Below are 26,202 nucleotides of genomic sequence, written 5' to 3' on the forward strand. Positions count from 1 at the left end.
AATATTGCACAGTGCAGAGCAAGGAGAGAGGGCAGCTAATGCTGAAATCCCAAACTCCTCAAAAAGCTAAAAGGAAGGGTTTTTATTTGGGGTTTTAGGTAGGGGAGGGGGTGCATATGGCCTTGCTGGTCAGAGCTTTCCCACCAGCCTGTCTTTGGCCTTGAGACACTTGCAGAGAGGAGGGAGCCTGTGACCTTGCTGGTCAGCAGCTTTCCCACCAGCCTGTATCTCTTGGTGGGGAGGAGATAATGAATCCAGGTGCTTGTCCTTGGCAGTGTCTGTCTCCATGGATGATAGTGGATTCTGGAGCCAGGAAGCCAGGGAGTAAGCAGGGAATGAGTGTTTTTGTTTTAACCCCATATATGCTGGGTTTAATGGAGGAAAACTGATATCAGGGTTGGTATCACCTGGGTTAGATGCTGCCCTGGCTCTGACTGCCTGGCAGGAGCCACTTGGCAGAGCAGTTGCTTCTGGTTGGATGTAGACTGAGCTTTGCTGCTACTCCTGTGCAAGCCTTTGAGTGCCAACTCTCTAGGACGACTTCCTACCTAGGACCACTTTCTAACCGATTCACTGACCACAAAACTCCTGTCTGGTATGCTAGACTTGCAGAAACTATCTATTTCCCCAAGACTGAATCTCTGGCACTTAGCATCCATGTGACTTTTCACACGGAGCCCACCAAGCTCCCCAATTCTGTGTTGATAAGCACCCAAGTTGGTGCACAGTGTTGGTCAGCTGGTGAAGGGTATCTGATGCCGGCTCTCCTTTCTCCCGTGAACTGACATAGTAGATAGGACCTTTTTGTTTGCGAATGACTTTTTTTAAAAATTAAAACTGGCTTAGGGGCCTGCCCCATGGCCAAGTGGTTAAGTTTGCACACTCTGCTTCAGCGGTGCAGGGTTTCACCAGTTTGGATCCTGGGCATGGACACAGCACCACTCATCAAGCCATGCTGAGGCAGCGTCCCACATGCCACAACTAGAAGGACCCACAACTAAAAAAAAAAAATATATATAAATATATATATATATATATATATATATAGACAACTATGTACTGGGGAGCTTTGGGGAGAAAAAGGAAAAATCGAAATCTTTAAAACTGGCTTAAGCAGAAGCAGAAATAATAGACTCAATAACTGAAAAGTCCAGGGAATGGCTTCAGGTTTAGCAGCATCCAAATTCAGATGGGCATTGGAGACTATCTCTCTCTAACCTTTCTGTCTGGCATGAGGCACCCTGGTAGCCCAGACTCTCCTCCCAGCAGCTTTATAACTCCAGAACAAATCAAAACAACCACACTTCTTGCCTATAACTAGGAAGTAGGAGGGGAGAGTGTTTTTATTGGTTATTCCTGAATCACACTTTCATCGCATCATATGGGGGCGTGAGGTCAGACTCTCCCGAATCATTTGGATGGTGCCCTCATAGAAAAGCAGGGGTCTGTGATTACAAAAAGGTGAAACAGACCCTGGACAGGCAAAAACAACAGACGCTTATTCTGGTAGTCTCCTAGTTTTAATCCTCCTGCGTTCTCCCGCAGCCACAACCTGACCTTACCCCACTCCTGTATTTGGTCTGCCAGCCTTCACCTGGCCCTTCAGGAGGCCTGGTTTCCTGGTTTAAGCCCATCCTGTTGCCTCGATTCTGAAACTGCCTATCAAAATTCTAATTGTCCTTGAACAGTGAAAAAATTTTTACCATACAATCGGAAATATCACGCTAGTTCTCTCAGTAGACCGTCCAACCCAGTGAGAAAAGTCATCATTTATTGAGTTTTTACTGCTATATATAGCCAGATAGAAGGTTCTCCCACATGTAAAGTAATTGTGCATTTTCCCAAGAAGACTTAAAACAAATGTTTTGGGCCATTCCAATTTAGGAATGTAGATGCAATAGTGGAATATTTACTTCTGATGTTTTAAGATGATTTGTTCTCGAGTTTAATAGTGTGGGTGATTGCTGTCTTGCGCTCTCCCTCTTTCGGAAGTAGGTTTTTTCAGCCTCTTGACATGCATCTGTGTGTTGGACCTGAAATAAAAGTCCCTCTTGGAGTCATCCTCGGAGCTCTCCCAAGCACAGCATCTTCACTTCTGCCTAAGCTGTTTGAGCTACAGCACTTTTTGAATCTCCATAGATGCTACTTGACTGGGAATATTACCACGTGACATTTTTTTCCCTCGTTCCATTCATCCTGTAGGTGTACATACGTGGTCTCCCAGCATAAGCACCTCCTGCATGGTCTTTTAAAGTGATGTTTAAAGTAACTTGTTTCTTCTAACATCCACCCCCTCCGATTGTGAGGTCACATGCCCACAACAATTGCCAAATCTATGTTCAATTCTTGGCCACCTTTTCTACTGATTTCCTCAGAGGAACTGTATAAGCGTCCACACTTGGCATTGATTGAGCTTGTTTCGGGCTATCGTGTCTTCCCCAGGCAATGCACTGTAGTTCAAAGTAATTGAGAGTCTTTGAAAGGACTCGAAGATAAAGCTGCTCCCTCATTTCTGAGGGATAACTTTTGCGGGGGTGGAGGAGGGCACCTCATTCTTTATTTAAATACATGTGCTATATGCCTATCTGTCAGGCCAGTTCTTTGTGCTTTGCATGCCTTCTCTCATTTAGCTCCTCCAATACTCCTTATGAGATAGGGATTTTTATCACCATTATACTAAGGAGGGAATGGATTCTCAGAGAGGTCAAGTAATTTTACCAAGGACATACAGCTACAAAACACCAGGTTTGTCTGACTCTAGAACTCATGTTCTTAGCCATACCACATACTTGCGCAAAATTCCAGAAGGTTCTTTTCTTCAAGTGGGAGAAGCACGGTGCCATGTCACAAGCTCTTAGGCATTCTAAAAATAAGTGGATTTATTATTTTTCCTGTATTCTGTATATTTTTCTCTCTGCTTCACCTTGAAGTATAACATGTTTTGATTATTCCCTATCCATTGAGTAATTTCAATAGTAATGATTTTGTTAAATGCAAATGATGAACTAAATCTTTTTTTGAGACCACAATCTTCCTGACAAGGTTTTTTGTTTGTGGCTAGCAACACTGATGCTGATTGATATTACTGTTTATCCCATGAAATTCTGAGGTTCTTTCTGAGCGTAAAATCTGTTGACATGAGATGGCTGTGAGCTTCACAGTTGAGTTCAGTGTTTTTTCTATTTGTGTTCATGAAATTCCCTGAGAATATGTACAGACTGAAGAGCGAAATTGAAGTTGGGATTCTTGGATGGCAAAGCCTGTCTCTGAATACTTATCTAATTTAGATCATGCATTATCAATGAGGTTTACAAAACAGGAAATATTTCGTCATGTGTTTGAAACAGGTCTTGAAGAGAGACTTTAGGTGGCCAAAAGAAAGAGCAGAAGTTTTTGGTGGTTGTTGTGTTTTTTTTTCCCCATTGCTCTCCTGACTCATGTCGAAAGGCTTTTGTTTCTAATCAAAGCAACAAATGGTAAGGTCATTTCCTTGTGATTATATGGCAGCGGAAGGCGGCGGGGTTTTTAGGTCCCTACTTCCACCAGCTTGTATTTGGAGAAAACACACACACATCACAAGTGCTTAATACATGTGTCCTTTGTCCTGCACGTTCTCTCCAGTCCCTTAAATGAGCCAAGATCATGGTTCGGAGGTAAGAACAATTTCTCTTATAATCTTCTGACTACAGATAGTGGAACAGTGCTCTTACTGGCATTTCTTAGCAAAATCCTGGGCAGATTTTAATATTGTACTGGAATGGACTAATCTAAGTACTAATATTCCAGGACCCATCTTTCAGAAAAGGAAACTACAAGAAATATTTATCTTCGCTCTTGTCAAAGATTTACTTTTTCCAAAACAGAGTTGGCTATGCTCCTGTTTGATACCAAAGTGAAAATGGTCCTTAATGCCCGTCTTTTGGAGGGTTTTCCTGTCATTGTTTTAAATGCTACCTCTGCTCCCTTAAAGGTCCGAAAAGACTGATTTCTTGTTTTTACTTTGGAACTTTGGCAGTTGTTGTTGACGTGTATAATTCCAGCTCTCTGCCCTCCCCCACCCCACTACCGTTCTTTTCCTTTTCTTTCTTTCTTCTTTTTTAATTTTGAAGACTCTAGCTCCTTTACGGGTGTGGAAAAGACAGCGCAAGGGCAGGCACTTAGTCAGTAAGCAGCATGAAAAGGCTTTTAGATTTGCAATTGTTAATCATCTCAGCACAGCGTGTTTGGAAACGTCTCTGTTTTTGTGAGCACTTGACAGCAAGATCCTGGGGGTGCCTAGAACTCATTAGTAGCTTCTCTGAAAGGACCTTTTAATGTATGTCCCTGTCTTGCCTCGAGACAGAAATGGAGAAATTGAATTCTGTTCCCCAGTCTAGTTTATGGTGAAGACGCCATGTGATCAGAATTCAGCAGCTCAAGGTAAAAGACCTCGGAAATGCCATTTTTGGGGATGGCTATCAATTAGTTAATAAAACTTTTATGATTTGTCAGAGGAAGTCCTACATCCTAATTAAAGGGAAGTTTTCTTTTTCTTTCCTCCCTTGTAATGTGGTTATGGTAAACTCATCAAGTTCAACTGTGTGTGTCCATTTTTTTCCCCAATGGGTAGGTGATGGAGATGGAGGAGGGGAGGAAAATCTGGGAGGCTTCAGAAAACAAAGGAAATTGTTTCATCCAGGAGACTGCAAAGCCCTTGGGTATATGAGGAAGTCTGTGGAGGAAGTGGGTAGGATTGGGTAGAGAAGAGAAACGTCAAGGAAATAAATATATCACAATAGAGACTGGGATAGTACCCCCTTCCGTAACATAACACAATAGTGTGGCCTTAGAAATAAATCAGTCGTCTCTAAATCAGTCCTGTCTCAAGGTATCTAATCATCTGAAAGAGTGGAAAGGAATATAATCTTGTCCAAAATGCAGTCCTTTGACCTGGATTCTCAGAGTAGCGTTGTGGTGACCCAGGGCCTCACATGAGATGACCCTATTCTCAACACGCGGGCCAGAGAACCTCCCTAGAATAAGACCATCCTGTAATGCAGCCCTTTAGGAATCAGAAACCTCATCTCTTAGCACAGGATCTAAAATATTCCCAGACATACCAAATTCCACTCTAGAGCATATCCTGTGTGTTCAGTGCACCGTTTATTTGGTCCTCCGTCTGGAGTACACAGGAAGTGGTGACTACTGGAGTGGAGGCTTGTGCAGACAGGTACTGCGCCTCTGCATAGAGAGAGTACTTAGTAGCTACTGGAAGGGAGGGAGATGGCCGGCGGACAGATACCATTGGTTAATTTGAATTATTAAATATATTCATGCCATGGGACATTTGAGCTGGAAGAAACCTTGTGAGTCACTTTGTCCAGTCCCCTCATTCTATTACTGATAAAATTAAAATCCAGAGAAGTGAAGGAATTTTCCTAAGATCTCATGTCCCCTTCGGGGCAGGGCCCAGCCTGGAGTCCATGTCTCCTAAGTCCTGATTCTGTACTCTGTCCACCACTATGCTGTTTCTAGAACCAGCTGATTACTTTGCCTAATTTCCAGCATCTCTGCGTTTCATGCAGTTTGAGTTTCTCCTCATGCATGCATTTCTATCTTGGAATAGAAATGTGAAAGCTGCATCCCAAATGAGGTTCTGCTTCTTGTTGTGCACTGCTTCCAACTGCTGGCAGAAACCGGAGGGCGGCTGCAGGAAAGACCCCAAAGTAAAGAACCAGAAGTCTTGTCGCTAGTCATGACAAGCTGTAGTACCAGGTAAAAATGTCCTAAAACACTTTCCCATTACTTTGGAAATATTGTAGGAACTTGAAAATATTAGTGAACTCTTAGTAGAGGCCTGTCTCAAGATCCTAATTCAAGTGTCAGATTTTTGTTTGCTCTTAAGATGGATTCCATGAAGCTCCAGTTAAGACTTTTTTCTTGCTTAATGTCAGAGAACTACAAAATGTTTAAATAAAAGACTTTTTCTAAACTGGAAAGGTAAAGCTGAGTACTGGTAAAATATGCATTAACATATGTTAATATAATCTGGCAAGGTAAGGCAAACAGTTCATTATTCCAATAAAAGCAATCTAAGAAAAGGAAGATATTGGGCACATTTTCTGTTTATTTCAGATGCTTTCTTTTTAAAGGAAATCTTTGCAAATGGGTCTGTGCAGTTACGTTCACGTCTGTTCTCTTGGTGTATTTTCTCTTTTGGTTTTCTTTTCTTCTCTCCTTGTTAGAATGAACACGTCAGCAGATTTGTACTTGTTCTTTCAAGATTTTACTTTATAGCACCCTTTCTATTAGATGTGTTTATATTCAGGTTTTCCGATCAGGAATGGGATTAGTCCAGAAGCTGAACATCCATAAGAGAGAATCTTTATACGTAGGGCAGTGTTAACATAGCTGAAAAGCATAGTAGTCAGAGAGAGAACTGGATTCCAGGGCTGACAACCTCTATGGCCTTGAGGAGCTGAGTTTTCCTCTCCGGGACTCCGAATCCACATTTGTGGGTGAAGAAGTCAGACTAATGCTGAGGCTCCTTTTCAGCTTTGAAATGCACTATTTGTAGTCACTTCCCTGTTACCTAGATAAATTGCAGCTTTATCTGTCTCTCTGCTTACCTTCGTCTCCCCCCTCTTTTCATTCCTCTTTTCCCTTCCTCTTTCCTTCATTTTCTCCCTCTTTTTTCCTTCCCCCTGATATTTTCCTTTTCACCTAGAAAGGAATTCAGGGTATGGACTACAATGACCCAGATGCCTGCAGAGCCAATGGCAGTGTATGGATAGGAACAAACTGAGTAAGGCAAAGTTGAAAATGGAGAAATTACTGAAACCGCTAACTGGAATCAGACACAGGGATGCTATCCAGGAAGAAATCAGAACCTGTGGGTAATAGATACAACTCTTGTATTGAAATTTGACACTGCTTCTTGGATTCCAAATTTTTTAAAAGTTATCACGTGTTTCCTGGGTGTGTACTGCACCAGCAACATACCGGGCTTGGGTCTACAAAAGTGAATGAGATGCAACCACTACATTTACGAAGCTCCGACCAGTGGGAGCTCTCCAGTGACTCTGTAACTCTTACAAGCTTGACTTTTAGTTCATTTGCAACTGACTCTTGAGGAGTGTAAAAGCTGTTAGCATGAAAGGGCTGTGAGTAGTGGAATTTAATTAATATGATTTTGAAGTCAAAGATTAAACTGACAGAGTGTATTTAAGTAGATATCGAACAATGTCAACTACAACAACCAGCGACACCCTGAAGCAGTTGGGGGGCTACAGGTAAAGTTCTGTTTTGATAGGCTCTATCCACTGAAACAGGGAGAGAGAGAAAATGCAAGAGTGCAATGTTTCAAGTAAATGTCTCATGTAAATCCTGCTTTGCCACTAATAAACTGAGTGATCTCTCTGGCCTTCTGATGGGGATAATGAGAATTACCTTATAAGGTTAAACTAACCTCTGGCACTGAAGACGTACCTGATAAAGTCAGCTAATATTATTTAATAATAATATTATTATACATCTATTTCAAGTACAGCAAATAAAGACAATGGTGTCACGAAGATATGTAGACACCACCAAAAGATTGAGTGTACAAAGTAATGAGTGGGTAATTTTTTTCAGGGCCCTCCGTAGTCACGATAGGATAAATATGAGCCAGTTCCTCATTACACCACTTTTGGATCTCTCCACGTCTTGCCATTGTCAGGCTATCCATCAGCCTTCTGTCATTTTGGACACGTGAGATCCCTTGAGCCTGCCGATGTTTGTCTGGATTTCACTGGGCACGAGTTCACAAATAAGTGATTTCAGGATGTCCGTTGCAGACTTCAGTCTTGAACTTGAGGTCAAGTGTTCATCTTTTTAAGCACCTGGTTCTAAACCATTTTAAGGACATGGACCCAGTGCAAATCCGATGAAAGTTACAGAAAGTCTTCCTGGAAGATTCTTACCAACACATTTTGCCTGTACTTGGAGAGGAGAGGGAGTTCCAAACCCCTCAAACCTCTTCACTAGACCTGGGAGAGAGGTCTGTGTATTCCAGCTGAAGGACTGGAATGCACTGTGTGTGTCTTTCAGAGAAATGATGAGAAACTAGTTGGTCTCTGTGTGTGATGCCCAAGAAGTGAGTTTTTCTGGAACTCTTTAGCTCCTAACCTCATTTTAACCCTCTAGAAGTGGGGTGTCCCGGAATTGACATGGGCTCCATAGAAGGTGTTTAGAATCTGAGAGCAAGTCCTGCTGCTCCTGCTCTGCAGCTACTTGGACTGCTCCTCTGGGAGCAGGAGTCATACCTTTAGCATCAACAAGGGTATGGAGGAGGCAGGTTCCCTCCTGGTACTTGGCCTTGTGTTGAATTGAGAGGAAGGTCACTCTAGCAGGACCTGAAAGTAATTGCTCTGTTCACCATTAGAACAGTCACTTGGCTTTGGGGATTTACCTGACAATCTGCAGAGCTTTCACAGTAGCCACTTGATTTGGTTTGGAACAATAGAAGGTTGTTTGTGGTAACCATGCACGTCCTCAAGAACCCACCTCCAGGAGCAAGCACCCCTCTTTATTAGAACAAGAACTGAGGTCCAATGGGCCGCGAACCTTGCTTTGCATTACCCCTTTTGCCTTCTTTTTAAAATATTTTGTATGAAAAAAGAAGACTATGTTGCTTTCTCAAATTTCAAACAATGAATAAGCCACTCTATTTTTTCATTCAATAAATGCTTATGGAGCAGCTGCTTTTGCAAGGTACATCCTACAGGCTGGGGATACAGTGGTTAAGAAGACAGACAAGGTCCCTGGAGGCAGATATTATATAACAAAGGATATCGTTATTTAATTAGAATTGTGAAAAGTGCTGCAAGAGAGAAGTATAGAGAGCTAAAAGAACAAATAACACTCATAATAAGAGTTACAGAGCCCAGAGCTATTTCAGACATCCTGTGTGCATCAACTCATCTAAACCTCAGAGCAAAGCCCAGTATTATTTCCATTATGCAGATCAGGAAACAGAGTAACAAAGAGATGAGGTCATTTGCCCCTGGTTGTGCTGCTAGCAAAATATTTTAGCCGGGATTTGAATCCCGGGCAGTCTGACTCCAGAATCTTCACTCATAACCTCTACACAATGACTTCTATGAGAAAATGACTTGGAATCTATGTTTTTAAGGATAAATCAGGTTAGCCAGGCACCTTCCACATCCCCTCCTGCTTTGAGGTGGGAAGGAGATCATAGAGAGGAAGAAGTAGGAGAGGACCAGTGTGGCTGGAGTGCTGAGAGGGAGGCAGAGGGAGTACAGGACTAGAGGAGAGGTGGGGTGGAGCAGGCCAGCAGGGCTTGGTGGGCTGTGTAAGAGATGGGAGCTTTTTTCTGATTGAATTAGGTCAATTCTGAAGCTAAACCCCTCAGTCTAGAAGACCCTCTCAGGAGCCTCCCACGCCCGTGAAATGAAAACCACGAGGGGACTTCTCCTGAGCTGGCTGGGCTCTTGCAGATCAATTTACTATTGTGTACTAAAGAGAAAGCAGCGTGCTTGGGATCGTTTATCTGTGTCATCAGCCTGTCCCATTGATGTCTTTCCCAAGCCAAAATGTTTTATGCCTTTTCTGAGGCCTGTAGAACTACATTTTCCATAACGGTTCATGTAGCCACATTGTGCCTGTGGCAGGTTCAATAATAATCGTCACCATCATGTCTAACACTGGGTGGCAGGCACCGTGTTGGGGGTTTTCCAGGCATTCTTGTGCTTCGTTCTCAACTCCATGAGGTAGGTACTGTTACTATCCATATTTTTCCGATAAAGAAACTGATTTACAGGGGTTAAATGACTTGCTCAAGGTCCACCAGCTGGTGTGGGAATCAGGTCTTGCATCCAGGGTTAACTGATGCCAAAGTCCGTGCTTAACCCTACACGGTGTCTCCCCCTGCATATGACACATCCTATTTTACAGATGTGAAACTGTCCAAAGTTAATGACAGAAAGGATTCTAAAAGTCGAGTTTTACATTGTTTCATTTTCTAGGCCAACAGTTAAGTCTTATAGGAAAAAGAAAAAGAAAGGAAACTGAATAAAACACTAGGGCCCTTCCACGTGACCTGAAAAGCAGCCTTGTAAACATGTTAGGGATTTACCAGCCCACAAAGATATTTTACCAGCCCACCAGCTGAATTGGTACCATTGGCATAAATAGACGGGTAAATAAAGGGAGTGGAGGGATGTATATTTGGATATTAACCAGTAGGAGTTCGGAAGAGAGAATGCAGGGGCAAAACAGAATAGTTTTAATAATTATTGGATGTTTACTGTGTGTCAAGCACTGTGCTCAATTCTTTACGTGTATTCACCCATTTAATCCTCACAACAGTCTTATAAAGTTGGTCATATTTGTATCTCCATTTTACAGATGAAGACCAATGCAAAAGTCTTCTGGATTGTTTCTCTTTCTTCCAGTTTTGCCCACTCCCTCTCTCCCAGTGTCATCTCCTCACAGTAACCAGTTATCCTTTACAAATGTCCCCAGATCGTGTCTCCTCCATGCCTAAAAGCCACCAATGGCCTTCCACTGCATTTGGAATGAAACCCATACTCCTTACCTGTGGCCCCCAGTGCCGTGAATGATCCAGCCCGGTGGTTCTCAGACTTCAGCATGCATCAGAGTGAGCTGGAAGGCTTTCCAGAACACAGATGGCTGGGCACCACTCCGTGTTTCCAGCAAGCTTCAGTTGGTGCTGCTGGTCCAGGGACCACATGTCGAGAACCACTAATGAGCCCCTCATTAACTCTCTGACCTTGTCTCCTGTACTTTTCCTTTTGGTGACTAAGCTCCAGCCACATTTGCTGTCATTTTTTCTTAAACTGTGCATTTTTTCTTAAAAATGTGCGTTTTCTTGGTAAACTCCCAAGGGTCATAAAAATTGGTTCTTGGGAGGCAAAAAAACCCTTAGATATTACAGTTGTTTGTGGCCCTCCCAAGCTCAACTCTACCTAACAGATATACAATATATCTGTGCTATGAAAATTTCATGGAGGAGGAGGGCATTAGGAAAAAAAATGTCTGGAGAGGCCCCTTAAGAGTGTGATAATGGGGGAAAGCTGTGCAACATATCTTAAACAAACGAAGCATGTTTCTGCCTCTGGGCCTTTGCACTTGTTGGCCCTCTGTCTGGAATGTTCTTTTCCCAGATCTTCCTAAGGTTGACTCCTCATCATTCCCCTCTCAGATTAAAGTCACTTCCTCAAATAGCCCTTTCCTGACTACTCTAAATTAAAAACTTTCCTGCATCACATTATTCTGTTTTCTTGTTTTCATAGGACTTAGTGTGATCTGAGATCATCCTGTGTGGTGGTTGGTTTGCTTGTTTGTTGGCTGTCTCCTTCACTAGCAAGTCTGTAAGAGAGGAGCACCTTGACTAGTTTGGGTCACTGCTAAATACCCAGAATCTATTCTAAAGTCTAAGACACAATTAGAACTTGAGAAATATTTGTGAATACGTGAATGGATGTTAATCACACAGTTGATAAAGTGGTCCAGCTGAGATTTGAACCCAGGTGTTCAGACTTCAGACCCCCAGCTTAATCATGACTGAAACCCGAGTGTCATTGAGTGAAGGTAGCTAGTAGGAACGATGCTGTCACAGTCTACTGGGCTCTACAGATTACTGTGCCCTTCCTAAGTCATCCAACAGGCAGGGGGAAGAAGCAAAATTTTCCAAAATTGCTTAATCTCAGTCCCACTACTTTATTTTCTTCCATGTTTATCACAACCGGGAAAAAAAGAGGGAAGAAACTCCCAGTGGTTTAAGGTGAGGAGATCTATGCTAAGGATTCTGGATCATATTATCCTCCCACGTTACAAATGAGAAAACTGGGGCTCAAAAAGCTTAATCCAATGTCGAAGGCCACAGAGCCAATAATTAAAGAATCTGTGAAGCCGGCCTATTTTCTTTCTCTTCCTCTGGAACCTCTCCTGGAGACTGACACACCTGATCACAGCTCCATTATCTTTAGAGTGTCAGCCACATCCAACAGCCAACACACTGTAGAACATTTCCGTCATCACAGAGAGTATGTTGGACATTGATGCAAAGGATTTGCCTCTGCCCTATCTTGATTGGGAAAGTGGGAAGGTCACTTAAGTGACATTCTAATTTAATGTCATGGAAGCCTTCCCACCATAAAATGCACAAGATGAAGCATTGCATTCACAAGCTGGCTTGTATTTTAGTTTTCTTGTTTTTCTGTTTTAAATTTACTTTTGGGTGAATTCTTTTGTAAGGGTCAGAAGATTATTTGGGGCAGTAGAAAGAAGGAACTCCACCTCTGGAGTCCTGATTCTGTCTAGCTGTGTGACCACAAAGGAGTCACATCCCTTCTCCGGGCCTCAGTGGCCTCATCTGTAAAATGGGGGGATGACACTTCTGGCATGCCAAAACGTGTCACCTTTAAAAGAAGAAAGCGAGGGGAAGGCAGTTTGAAAGTTGAAAGCACTCCAGACAGGCTAGGGGAGATTATTCAGACGGAATTATAAGATTCACACCAAGTTTATACATGGCCAGAGCTACGTGCTCCTTTCTCTTCTGTAGAGTTCAAGGGCAGAGTAGAGCCTGCTCAGCACCTGCGCTTGGCCTTCAAGAACATCCACCCTGAAGGAGTCTAAAACAATTGCTTGGTTTTAATTACTGAGAGGTATGATAAATATTATTAAAAATTGTGTGTACTCTGCTACGCCTTTTATGTGTGTTATTTCATGTCACCCTCGCAGCCCAGGGAGGTGGGTGCTATTATTATCCCCATTTGCAGATGAGAAAACCAAGGCTGGAAAGAAATGTAACCTGCGCAGGGTCACCCGGGTGCTAAAGAGCAGAGCTGGGATTTCAACCCAAGTCTGTCTGACTCCAGCGCCTGTGCTCTTGACCCTCAGACTTCTTAAACAATGTGCTACACTTTAAAAGGCAATAGTAGCTGCTTCTTACGGAGTGCTTACAGTGCACTCAGCAAAATTATTCCCGTGTTGCAGCAGCTACTCAGAGAGGGGAAGCGGGTTGCCTGAAGTTGCCAGCTGGTTAGGGGCAGAGCCAGGATCAGACACCATAGCCATCTGACTTCCAAGGGGGTGCCCCCAACCACCGCCCTGCTCCCAGTGGCTGAGTGGGCAGCTCCGCCCTGATTTATCCCCCTGACTGAAGCGAGTGTGATGGAAAAAGCACTAGGAATTCCGGAATTGAGTGACTTCTCAATAAGTTTGCATAACCCACCCTCCAGGCCACTCTTACCAGAAGCACCCACTCTTTTTTAAAAATGACCCAGCCCCTCGCCCCCTTCAGAAATGCTGCTCCAGAAGAGCAAGTGTCAGGAACAAGGCTGAGGCAGGGCCACAGGGGAAAATATTTGGTTCCCTGGCTACAGCTGCAAGTTTTGGGTAAGATTTCCTCTCACAAGACTCGTCCGTTCTGGAGGAGGCAGAGCGGAAGTGAGATTAGAACAGAGCAGGAATAGACGCAGGGAGAAACTTGCCGACAGAGCATAATGACACGTGCTCGATTCTGCCTGTGAATGAAAAAGCTGGAAACGCTTTTCACTCGTGCTTTAAGGTCACAGCGGCCTCCTTTAGCGGGAGAAGAGTTCCAGTGGTTTGATAGATTCCAGAAGGACAGCAGCAACACAGCTGGTTGGAATCGGGCACTTAAGAAACAAAGGAGTCAGTGGTCAATGAGACCTTAACAGGAGAAATGGGCAGCAAACTCAGAAGTGGAGCTGGAGCTGGAAATGAAGAGAAATTCATTCATTCCACACGTTCATTAAGCCCCACGATGGCCTAGGCACTATCTTAGGAGCTGGGAAACCAGTAAATGAAGCTTACATTCCAGTGGCAAAAGAACAGGAAAGGCGAATGACGCTAGCATTTGAGATGAGAGCTGCGGTCCTAGGTCAGGGGAACCTCAGCAGTGGGCTTGGCCGCTGGGCATTTTTTGAAGCATAATAATAAATTATAACAGTCACCTTTTATGTTGGCCTCTGTTTGCCACACTGTGCCAGGCGTGCATGAACACAACAACTCTCTTGATGGGTATTATCAGTCTCATTTGAAAGATGTGAAAAATAAGTCCTAGAAAAGTTAAGTGAGCTGGGCTTTGAACACAGTTCGGTCTGAATCCAAAGTCTCTGTTCTTTCATCTTTATCACGTGGTCTCTCCACGGCCTAGACATCCTGACACGGTGCTCTGAGCATCACACTTTCCCCAAGACTGCCTTCTCTCATGGAACTTCTTCAGTCGTGTGCTTGTAGGGGCTTAACAGCCAGCAATCTGGGGAAAAGGGGGCCGATTTGTAGCATTTGCCAATACTCTCGCCTTGACCTTATTTCACGTTATCAATGTAACATCCCTGCGTCAGGAAGAGATGAGCAGCAGCACACCATTAAATGTCATTGCTGCTACACAGATTCAATAGACGTAAGTAACCTCAAGAATAATTGAAAAGTGATGAGTTTTAAGCATTTATTACCCTCATTTTTAATGTAATTTATTTCATTGTAAGTGCATATACTTAATTTTTAATATTGGTTGTGCTTACCAACCAGCTTGAAAAAGGGACAGTGGGCTCTCATGAGCTGCTGGGAGACAGCTCCACATCACCTTTCTCTGTCTCAAAGGGTTCTTTCCTCCTCGTTGTTTTCTCTGGTACTGGCCCAGAAATCTTTTTTGGCTGCTTTTTCGTATTTCTGTTGTCTCCCTGACCTGTGGCCTTCTAGTTTTTGTTTTGTTTTGTTTTAATGTTTGAATCCTGTGTTAGCCTCAAAAAAAGACTGGATCCTGCTTGAAAACACAACGTGCATGAGGTGACGAAGAAGTTTCATCACTAGATATTAGAAGGCTCTAGGTCGAAAAAGAATGTTTCTTCCGCAGCAGTAAGATGAGCCCTGGACATTAACGTTAAGAACTTTTCTATGTTGTCCTAAATGTGTTTGACTTTTCTGTTTTCACAATTTGGTAATGCTTCCTAAATCCCTTACCCAAATATGATATTTCCACCGCCCAACTAGGACTCTGGACCTAATACAATCTGTTTGTATGAATTATAAACTCCAGAAGGACTTATTTCAGCTTCTACTTATACATAGACCACAAAGAACAAAGAGACTTTGAAGAGCCTAAATCAGAGACATTCTAACAGGGTGGTTGACAGATTGAAACAGGAAAACTCTGACGACGAGTGTGTCCTCCCAAATCAGTGTGAAGTTGATGTAGATTTTCTAATTAATTTTTGTTTATTTTTAGGTTTCTAGGGTGACAATGTCATGTGTTTGCTCTGTGGGTGGCTTATACTCAGCCGAGATTTCCGAACGTGCCGTACAGGGGAGTACCTAGAATATCTTTAAATAACCAGTATTGCGGTTTATTTTTAAAATCTCTTCAGCCGATCTGCGCTTGTCTTTCCTTCTAAGTTTTTGAAAGACGCAGTCCTCTTGCTCCTTCCTGCGGGCCGTTTTTCACGGGAAAACAGAAAACTGACAGTTGGCAAGGCAAAAAGTTTCCAAACCACAGGGTGTCTGCTACTTGCATAATCACCGAAGCCAAACTTTCCATTTTCTACCAGGCGACTGGAGAACTTCATTTCTGCTCAACCTGAAGTGCAGACAAGAACTAAACTCTCCCACAACCCACGGGCTGTGCTCTCAGCTTTTCTTGGTTACGCTTTATGACTTTTCCTGTTTATCGTATCCGTGCCCTCCCATTTTTTCTTTTCTTTGTTGACTCATTGATACTGTACCATGACATCTAAAAATACAGCCTAACAACTGGTTTTCAGCAAAGAGGAACAGCAGAAATATCCTGCATGGTTTTCTGAAAATAAACACTTAGCAGTCTCTCGTGGGTACCTAATCTGAGCTTCTAATTGGACAAGTGCAGAGTATTTATAAAGAGAATCCTGCTTTGTGAAGCTTCTTTTGTGAATAAGCTTCCATGAAGATGCATCTGTTTCTCCCCCTCGCCATTTGGTGAGTCCTTGCTGAACTTGAGCCCCTGACTAAGTAGGAACCTCGGGCAAGTTATTCTCAACCTCTTGGGGGTCTCAGCTTCTTCAGTGTAAAACAGGGCAAAAAATATCTACTTCACAGGGTGGTTCTGAGAATTCAATGGAAGAAATGTATGTCAAAGCACATGATAGACAAAGCAGTCAACACATACCCATTTCCATTTCCTGTTGGCAAAAACAAGAGTAGCTGGCCCAAGACACCATCTGGTCGCAATCGGATAAGGAGCAAGAGTTTGCAAGAATTTCGCCAGCTTTGGGCACACAGGCAGCTACAAATAGTGGTTTTGAGTAAGTCTGTTAATTATCACTGAGAAGTCAAAATGGAATTAATCCCCAGGTGTTGGGTTGCCTGTTCTCTCCAGGGTTTAGCTCGTGCATTGATTTTCAACTTGTATATGACAGCCTGACCTCTTAATAATCCAGGAGAGCTTTTTTTCTTGAGAAAAATCACAATTTAACCAACTTTAAAATAGCCACTTACAATTAACACAGTAGCACTCAACAGCTTACAAATCATTTCTCCTAATGATAGTACTCATTGCAGTGGGGTAAGGATAAAGCTCACAATGCATATGAGGCACTTAGCACAGACCCTAACGCCTAATCTGTGCCCAATTAATAGACTGTATTACTGGTGATATGATTCTCATCTGTACCTTTGAGGTAGATTTTAATTTCAATCTGCATTAATACAAGAGACAAAGCTAAATGAGATTGATTCTTGTCAGTCCCATTTCACAGAGTCAGAAACTGAGATTTAGAGAGATCCCATGATATTCAGGCCATCCTCTTAGTTACATGGCAAAGCTGGACACAAACCCAAGCCTACTGGGCGTGCCTCCTGGATACTAGGCTGATGTCTCCTGATGGCCTTCGGCTCCAGACTTAATAAGTTGTTTTGTTTCCTTCTTTCTTTCTTCCTTTGAAACCTGGCCTTTCTTTTTCACAAGGCTTGTGAGATCAGGCTATAATCTGACAAAGGATTATCTTTTATGAGAATGCCCTCCCCAGGGAGAGTCTGCCAAAGCTGACCGAAATTGCTTGCCAGGTTGATGCTGGAACTGCAGAAAAGGTAATCTCCTGGCCAGCCTTTCTTGTTTACTTTCCTCCAGCTTCTGCCCTGCAGAAAGGAGCTTACAGTTGAATGCTAATGTCCAGAAACAGGGTTATCCCTCCAGTCTCTACTGGGAGCCGCTTGTCAAGAGCAGTGGTCCAATATAAGCTCTGTCCATCAATTTCCTCCTTTCTCCTGCTACCTGGGTAAGGAGTGGGTTTTGCACAAGCTTGGAACTTAATTCCATTGCTGGTTGATCTATCTCAGAGCCCTTATTGTTATCTGAAAAAATCTTATTTGTTTAATTGTTAATAGTTTCTTTTCTTCTCCTTACCTCTAGAGCAGTTGTTCTCAACCAGTGATGATTTTGTTCCCCAAGAGACATCTGGCAATGTCCAGAGACATATTGGGTTGTCTCAGAGTAGGTGGGGGTGTCACTGGCATCTAGTCAATAGAGGCCAGGGATGCTGCTAAACATCCTACAATACACAGGACAGCCCCCACAGCAAAGAATTATCGAGCCACAAATGTCAATAGTGCCAAAGTTGAGAAACCCCACTCTAAGACAAGTTCCAGAAACAGCGACCTTGTGGATCTCATTTGCTGACATACATTAGTACTCAGAACAGTGCTTGCACTTAGAAAGTGCTCAGTAAATATTGGTTGAGTCAATGAATGAACACATAATCCAGAGCTTTTCCACATTGAATTAATTGCATTGTGTGCTACACTACATCTTAAGCTCAGAGTATTGTGGAGTTCAGGCCCAGGAGGCCACGTAACTGATAAATATCATTCTGTTAAGTGCTCACGTAAGCATGAGAGAGCCAGCAGCCCAACAGGTGGGGGTTCATTCCATCCTGATGCTTAATGAAAACTGATGGCAAACACATAGACACCTTTTTTAGCAGCTGCCCATATTTCTTTGGTGCAGGGCCAGGAGATAGCCAAGAAATGGCGGTTGCAAAAACTTTCCTCCTCCTCTGGTCTTGCTTCCAGATAGAGGCAACTCTGATTTGGTGACTCTAGATAAGCTTTTCTGGAACGGTGTTATGCCTGGTGATCAAGATGATATGTTAAATGCCTAAGCTATATGCGATTTACTATATAAGACCTGTTAGATGGGCAATACTTTGCAACAGAAATAATATAGCAATGAAAAATATGGACTCTGCAATCAGAATGCCTGCCTTTGTGTCCTGCTCCACCTCTTCCTAGTGACCTTGTAGGTTGGGGCCAGTCATTTACCTTCTCTGAGCCTCAATTTTCTCCTCCATAAAGTGAAGCTAGCATTGGAAGCTGCCTCACAGGGTTGTTATGAAAATGAATTTAAACAGCCCATGTAAATAAAAGCAAGGACTCAGGGTAGGGCCAGACACATGATCAGCAGGCATTACTTATTGTTAACAGTTTTCCTAACCCAGTTCCTCAATTTGGTCTTTGTAAACTGAATTCTCCCCTTTATCACTCCCTCCAACCTGGCCCATTTTCTTCTTCCTTTGCTTCTTTTATGCCACCTGCCTTTCTCGCTCTCTCACTGTCTCTTTTTCCTCCTCCACTCCCAGTGAACCTGCCAGGGATGCACAAGCGTCCTGCTTTTATACAACCTGATGGAACCTGAGCTCCTACCCCACTTCATAGCACCGTGACCCGAGACAAGTTACTCAGCTCTCTGCACTTCAGTGTTGTCATCTCTAAACTCTAAATAGTAACACTTCTTACCTCAGAGGATTGTGAGCAGCATGAAAGGAGACACGGCACATGGAAAGTGCTTAGAGCTCCTGTGACATGTAGTAAGTGGTTAACAGAAGCTAGGAGAGTCATTGATACTGAAAAAGAAATTCCAGTGATTGCACGTTGCGAGGGGAGGCACTGTCTTTAAAGAACTCGAGGGAAAATCACAGCTGACTCGGTCTGGAGACATCTGTGTCAGTCAGGCCATTCTCTGAACGGGAGTGTCAGGAGCTCATGTTCAGTCAACACCCAGAGATGATATAAAGGGGCCCTGTTCAGCTGGGGTTGACATCATTTGGGCGAAATATAAAACTCCATCTACTCAATAGATCCCAAAGTAAGAGCATCCTAGATATGTCCCTTCTCCCTCTCTCCAGTTCCTCCAGAATATCTCATCTGATGAGGGGTTTAATAGCACACCTTGTTCTCTGGTGGAAAGCTCATTTTTTTAATGTGTAAGTCTGTCTGGGCCAAGGCTTGGGATATGTTTCAGAACATCCTCACTTTGGGTTGTGCTCTGCAAATTTAAATCACGTGTGAATTTCTGTCATTGTTAACTGTGTCCAGGTTCTCACCAGTGAAGGCATGCCTTCACTCAGCAGATAGTTACTTACCACGTTCTTACCATGCGCCAGGCACTGTTCTGGGCCTGGGGATGCAGTGGTGAACAAATCAATCAAGTGCTCTCCCAAGGAAGTTACAGTCTGATGGTGAAAGATGGAGAAGGATAAGCAAACAAATAAATATTAGTTATAACCTGCCCGGTGGTGCAGCGGTTAAGTTCACATGTTTGCTTTGGCGGCCTGAGGTTTGCCAGTTCAGATCCTGGGATCCAGATCCTGCGGACATGGCACCGCTTGGCAAGCCATGCTGTGCTAGGCATCCCACGTATAAAACAGAGGAAGATGGGCATGGATATTAGCTCAGGGCCAGTCTTCCTCAGCAAAAAGAGGAGGATTGACGGCAGATGTTAGCTCAGGACTAATCTTCATCCAAAAAAAAAGAAAGTAAAGCAGCATGATATGAGAGCGATCCAGGCTCCACTTTACTTGGAGGACAGGGGAGGTCTCTCGGAGATGGTGACATTTGATTTAAGGTCTGAAAGATGTGAAAGCACCCCATCATGCAATAGTCTGAGGAAGGGCATTCCAGACAGAGGGAACAGCATATGCAAAGCCTCGAAGCAGGAATAACTTTTATTTTGAGGAAGAAAAGCAGGCCAGTGTGGCTGATGTGTCAGGACACGGCAGAAGAGTTGGAAATAAAATTGTCGGGGAGGAAGGCGGGTCATGTGGACACTGTCGAGGAGGTAAGGAGTTGCATTCTCTGCTGTGTCCAATGAGAGGCTGTTGGCCGATTTTAAGCGGGGAAGTGAAGGTATTTGATCTGTATTTTGGAGACGTCACTCACATGCCATGCGGAGATTAAACCATCACTGGGCTGGACTGGAAGCATGGAGCCTCATCACCTGGCTGGTTTTGCCCACATCCAGGCAAAGGATGATGGCAGCTTAGACTCTGGATGGGTTGCCCTGCAGAAAATCCTGAGGAGCCATTTTATGAGCCAAGGCCTCTTGTGCTAAGCTTTCAGAAAAGGTCAAAAGGGAATGAGAGAGACAGGATACGAGAAAAAGCCTGCTGCTTCCTTACCAAGCTTTCATATTTCCCTATTCCAAAGAACTACTAAAAGCAAAACCAAAGTAGGCTGGAGGACATTCGGGTCTTTTTTTTGTAGTTGTTATTTCCTGTTGCCTTTTAAGCTGACCCGGTCAGGATGAATGCTGTCTTGACTCGCCTTCAGGTTTCTTAGCAACTCTCTCCTCTGGCATCTCCTAAGTCAGGCAGTGGGATTGGGGTTTGGGCAAGGGGCGAGTGTTTTCACACAGCCTTGACCCCCACTGTGGGCTCCATCGGAGGGCGCCCCATGAAGCTGGAGGTCTGGCCTGTGGCCGATTCTCACTTCCCTTCCGAGCTTCCTCATTTGCCCACTGACCAGATGGACAAGGTCCGTCCAGCAGCACTCGGCGCTTCGCCTCTGACGACCTGCTCTATCAGCTGGCGAGCGAACGCAGGGCAGCCACAGACCAAGGTGGGAGTCTTCATCCAACATGCACAATTTTAGCCTCCGTATTCCTGGGGTTGAATGGAGGAGATGGCGGGAAGGGTTTCAAGTCTGGGTGGGTGTTGAGTGAAATTTTCCAAAGAGATCATTTTTTCATGTTTTTTATTCCATGCAAGGCATTGCTGCTATTAGCTGCCACTGGGTAGGGATCAGACCTGAAACTTCTGAGGGTCTCTGTGGGGCTCAAAAGTGATTCTGTTAACATAGTTCACGCACAGACTGGAGAAAGAGTATTGCCATTAGCCTTGTATTTGCTTATAAAAAGAGACACGTGCTTCCTCCGGACCGTCTTAGATGAAATGTTGTGACCTATCTTAGCAGACTAGTTTTTGTCTGAGATGAGGAGACTGAGGAGCTAGAGAGGAATACAGACTCTTAAATCTTAACAGAAGGCAGTTTGTAATGAGAAAGGCTTATTTACTCTTTCTTCTTTTTTAAGTGGAATTTAAAAATTCCTATTTTTGTAAAGAAAGAAAGTTGTCAGGATAATCGAATAGAACGTGAGATGGAAAGATATGTACTTAATTTCTTCCATGGGTAATAATTACATTGTAAAATGGGGTATTGAAGAACATAGGCTCGGGAGCTAGTCTGCCTAAGTTGGAATCCCAGTTCTGCCTCTTATTAGCTGTGTGACCTTGGGCAAATTACTTGGCCTCTCTGTGCCCAGTTTCTTCAACTGTAAAATGATGATGATGATAGAGATATTGACCTTATGACTTTAAATGAATTGCTACATAGTAAATATATTGCATATGCTCAATAAAACTAGTTGTTTTTGTTATTTTTTTAGAAAGTGATTCTGCACTTATGGTAATGGTAAATAATGATCTACAATATTATTGTAATCATACAACCAATCCATGAACAGCTACCTTCAAATATAACTCCTGTTGTTGAAACTAGAAGATGAGTCATCGGTGGGAGTCATGTTTTAAAATAAGTAAGAAATGCCCAGTTTGATTTTTTTTTTCTTTTTGTGGTTACAGTATTTTTTTTAATAAAAAGAAATCACTTGAATAAGATGGTATTTCTTAGCTGAGTAACCTTGTGCACACCCCTTATGCTCTGGCCTAGAAGTCGGAGTCCTGAGTTTTAATTCCAGATCTCATGTTACCCAGCTGTGTGGCATTGGGCACCCATGCCTTAATTTCCCCGTGTCTCAAATAAGCAGTGGTTATTAGATCCCTTTTGAGATTCTAAATTCTACAATTCTAACTACTAGTCAGATTAGTTTGCTCTGGACCTGAAATGAGTTTTGGGGCCTGCTTTATGATATTCATTTTTCCTTTTCTACCCACTCAGCTACTCCATTGAAAATGGGCTGCATGGGAAGGCTTTCCCACACTTTGTCACTTACAGTGTGTCGAATACCGTGTCTGTATAAGTGGGTAAGAGCTTGGGCTGTGGGTTTGGGTCTGGTTCTGCCATTTATGAATCTTGTCATTTATAATCTCTCTAACCTCATTCACCTGTAATATTGGGAGATGAAACTACCTACGTCATGTGAGTATCAAAGGGTTGAATACGTTAATACACATAAAGAGTTTAGTGCAGTGCCTGGAGCATAGAAAGTGCCCGTGAGTGGTATTACTATTGCTGTCATCAAAATGCCTAGCCGGGTGCCAGGCACACAGAAGGCACACGGGAACGAGTGGTCCCCTCTCTTTTTTTATCTCTGCTCCATCAGCTCTGGAGGATTTTTCTCCCACATGCTTAACTGGCTTGTTGACTTTACCTGTCATTTACCTTCCTTAAAATGGGTTAGTAATATTCCTGCCACTAACAAATTTTATTGTTTTTTAAATGGGAGAATAAGTGGAATACAGGAAAGTTTAGTTGTTTGTGAATTTTCAAGCAAATAAGGACTATAATAATTGTGGCCCTCAGAAGTGGTTTGTTTCACTCTCAGTGGTGTCAGATTGAAAGCTGTAAGGACATTGCTTATGAGGCTCAGAAAGGTTAAGTAGCTTCTCCAAGGTAACACAGCTAGCAGAGATAAAATATGATTTTGAGCCCAGGTCTGGCTTTGAACTCTTGTGCAGGTTACATCATTTCTCAGGCCTCAGTTTACTGGTCCTTAAAATGAGGAGGCCCTTTCACAGGCTTGCGTTGAGGTTGAAATACTACGTTAATGAGGGTCAAGTGTCAAGCACTTTGCCTGGTGCACAGCAGGCCCTTCTTTGACGTTGGTTGTGTCTCTTCCCTGGTACCACGTGAACTTCAATCCGAGTTTGCTCATTCATGTGACAGGACTGCCAGGAACTTGGCAGATAATAAATTTGGATAAACCAGAGACCACAAACCCCATCTAAAGAGGGAGTTGCTCTGCCCTACCCTGGCCAAATTTTGCCAGGGAGGAAATCCATCCCAGTGTTTCCAGATCTTACCGTCTAAATTTTTATTAGCTAGCATCTCCTGATTTCTAATATTGTCAACTAAAATTTATTCATAAGCATTATTTTGACGAACAAAATACATCCACCACCTTTCAACCTCTGATGAAGTGGGCAACAAGGGCAGGCCTTTCTATGCTAACAATGGGCAAATCAGCCCACTGACCTCCCAGAGGAGCCATCCTCCCACATAGGAAAGGGCTTGGTCAATACTCAACACCGTTGTGCCAGGGTGGGCATAAAACTGGAGCGATTTTTCTCCCCAGTTCATCTGCACTGCTCTTCTCCAGCTTGTCCTGTGTGGTATCTTGTTACATCACACAGTGAGGTGTTTGTTCAGTGTGTACCCACCCCCCCGAACCCAGATGTCAGCCTCTCTCTTGTCTGTTGTATTGTCGTTGGTGGGAACATCAGTGGTTATGAGTAGAAGACTTCACCACATTAATGACATCATCTGGGGAGTCTATCCTTTGGGAACCTTTTGCCTCGGCTCAGATATAGATTCCTGTGCTATCATATGAAGATGCTTTTAGCTGCAAGAAGCAGAATCCGACTCAAGTTAGCTTGAGAGACGGAGGAAAAAAGTGGATTTATTGAAGGAATACAGGGGTGTTTCATGGAACTCAAGGACAGGAATTCACCCGGACCAGTGGAAGAGACTAGAAGTGACTGGAAGGACATTAGAAACCCTGACAGCAACTCTCTCAAGCTTTTCCTCTCAGGCTGCATGATTTCTCTTGCCTCCTTCTAGCTATTTCTCTCTTTCTTTCTCTCTACAGATGGCTTTCCTTTTTCTCCACACACAGCGGACAATGGCTGCCCCACAGCAACCATGTTTTCATGCACTCAGACTCAATTCCAGATTCTGTGGGCTGAGGTTCTGATTGGCCCAGCCTGGGTCAGGTGTCTATTCTCTGGTCCAATCAACTGAGGCCAAAGGGGCAGGACCAAGTTGTACAAATATGGCCGCCACCACTGCCTATGTTTGTCATGAGATGGGCAGACACACCAAAAAAACATTTACTATTTAATTCGCTACGATAAGATCATTTGTTGACAAAAGGAATGTTGACTAGTCCGAGGAAGGTCCAAAGCAAAATGGAAAGAAAAAAGCTGCTTTTTACAAATCAGGAAATAAATTCATTTTTATTATGGAACAACACAGTAGCTTGAAATATGTTGTGAGTTTGACATCTTAATGGGTTTATGTTGCGTGAGTTGATCTTGAGTATTATTTTATTATATCTCTCCATAGGGCATGTATTTGGGGTTGGTTTGTGTGGGTTTTACAAAAGAAATAAAATGACTGAAACTGACACGTTTATTTATTTCCTCCCATAGTAGAGTAGAAAAAAGATGACTTTTTTCTCACTTAGACCTTAATTCAAATCTTAACTTGGCTTTTTCTTGCCCAGGTAACTTTTAATAAATGACCTTAAACTCTGTGCCTTGGTTTCCTTGTCTGTAAAATGGGGACGTTGCCATGTGGTAGATTTCCGTGGAGCTTTAATGAGATAATACACATAAAGTGCCACCTAAGTGACTACAACAAAGATTTGTTCCGTTTCCCCTTGCCACTAAAGGGGCGTATTTGACCTTGGCTTTGCAGAGTTAAGGACATAATCAGGGGCCATGGCATAAAGTATGGCCTTCCGAGTTACCACTTAGCACTACTTCAGTGGTTCCTATGGGCCACGTCTCCATAATGCCATGATCTAACCAACTCCGGTAGTTTTTAGACTGTTAGATCAGAGCTCAATAAAAAGTGTAAATGCAGTAATTAGTATTTTTCACATTGAACACAGGTTGCTTATCCCACTCTGAGCCTCAATTTCCTGATCTTTTAAACCAGGGATACTAACACCAATCCCAGGAGGTGACTGCAGCTCAGAGATGATCCATATGAAACACCTAGAGCGATGCTAAGTGTATGGTTGGTGCTCAGCAACGGAGGCTGTTTTCATTGTAAATTGTGTTCATATGAGTTAGCTGAGTTTCCAGCTCTTCTAGTTTTGTACAACAGCAGAGAGACAAAACGCTGCCCATGCTTTTCAAAAGTGACCCAGCCGTTCCACATCTGTGGGCAGAGTTGGATGTGCAGAGTTCACTGTGACGATACTTGTGCTAGCAAAAGACTAGGAACAACCTAGGAGTTTCTCAGCAGGAGACTCATTAGATTGTTATGTGTCCACTCGATGATTTGCTACTATAGAACCTTTAAAAAGAATGAGATCATTGGGGCTGGTCCCGTGGTGGAGTGGTTAAGTTCATGCTCTCTGCTTCTCTGCCTTGGTGGCCTAGGGTTTCGCCCGTTCGAATCCTGGGTGCCGACCTAGCACCACTCACCAAGCCATGCTGAGGCAGTGTCCCACATAGCACAACTAGAAGGAGATGCAACTAGAATATACAACTACGTACTGGGGGGCTTTGGGGAGAAGAAGAAAAAAAAATGAGTAAGATTTAAACAAAAAAACCAGAATGAGGTTGGTTTATATGTGTCGACTTTGGAAAGATCCCCAAGAAATACTGAATTAAAAAAGTGAAGGGCAGAGTTTTACTGGAATTGGAGGGAAAAAAATCTCTCTCTCTCTCTTTCCACGTCACATAGACACCACAGACACAGCAATACACACACAGATTCAAATATATGTATAAAATTTGGGGTTTTTTTTTAAAGATAGGCACCTGAGCTAACAACTGTTGCCAATCTTTTTTTTTTTTAAGCTCGGCACCTGAGCTAAGAACTGTTGCCAATCTTTTTTTTTTTTTTCCTGCTTTATCTCTTCAAATCCCCCTGGTACTAGTTGCATATCTTAGCTGCACAGCCTACTAGTTGGGTCATGTGGGACACCCTTCAACATGGCCTGACTAGTAG

At 43.2% G+C, this 26,202-nt stretch overlaps 1 protein-coding gene across 7 annotated transcripts in view; it reads left to right on the forward strand.

The window, feature by feature from the left end:
* Positions 1–26,202, forward strand: part of FRMD4B (FERM domain containing 4B) — a 307,937-nt gene that overhangs the window by 164,223 nt on the left and 117,512 nt on the right. The window contains exons 1-3 of one of the 7 annotated variants that reach the window (XM_070576833.1): positions 20,501–20,898; positions 21,725–21,874; positions 22,237–22,322. The exons of 4 other annotated variants lie outside the window; for them this stretch is intronic. In XM_070576833.1, the coding sequence (XP_070432934.1) occupies positions 21,841–21,874; positions 22,237–22,322 (120 nt within the window). In that variant the 5' untranslated portion in view covers positions 20,501–20,898; positions 21,725–21,840. Of the gene's footprint in view, positions 1–3,527; positions 3,654–18,641; positions 20,899–21,724; positions 21,875–22,236; positions 22,323–26,202 lie in introns of those variants that run through there. 2 more of the 7 variants (XM_070576834.1, XM_070576832.1) reach the window with 2 other exon arrangements.

This window comes from Equus przewalskii, chromosome 15 (genome assembly GCF_037783145.1).
Source record: "Equus przewalskii isolate Varuska chromosome 15, EquPr2, whole genome shotgun sequence".
NCBI lineage: Eukaryota > Metazoa > Chordata > Mammalia > Perissodactyla > Equidae > Equus > Equus przewalskii.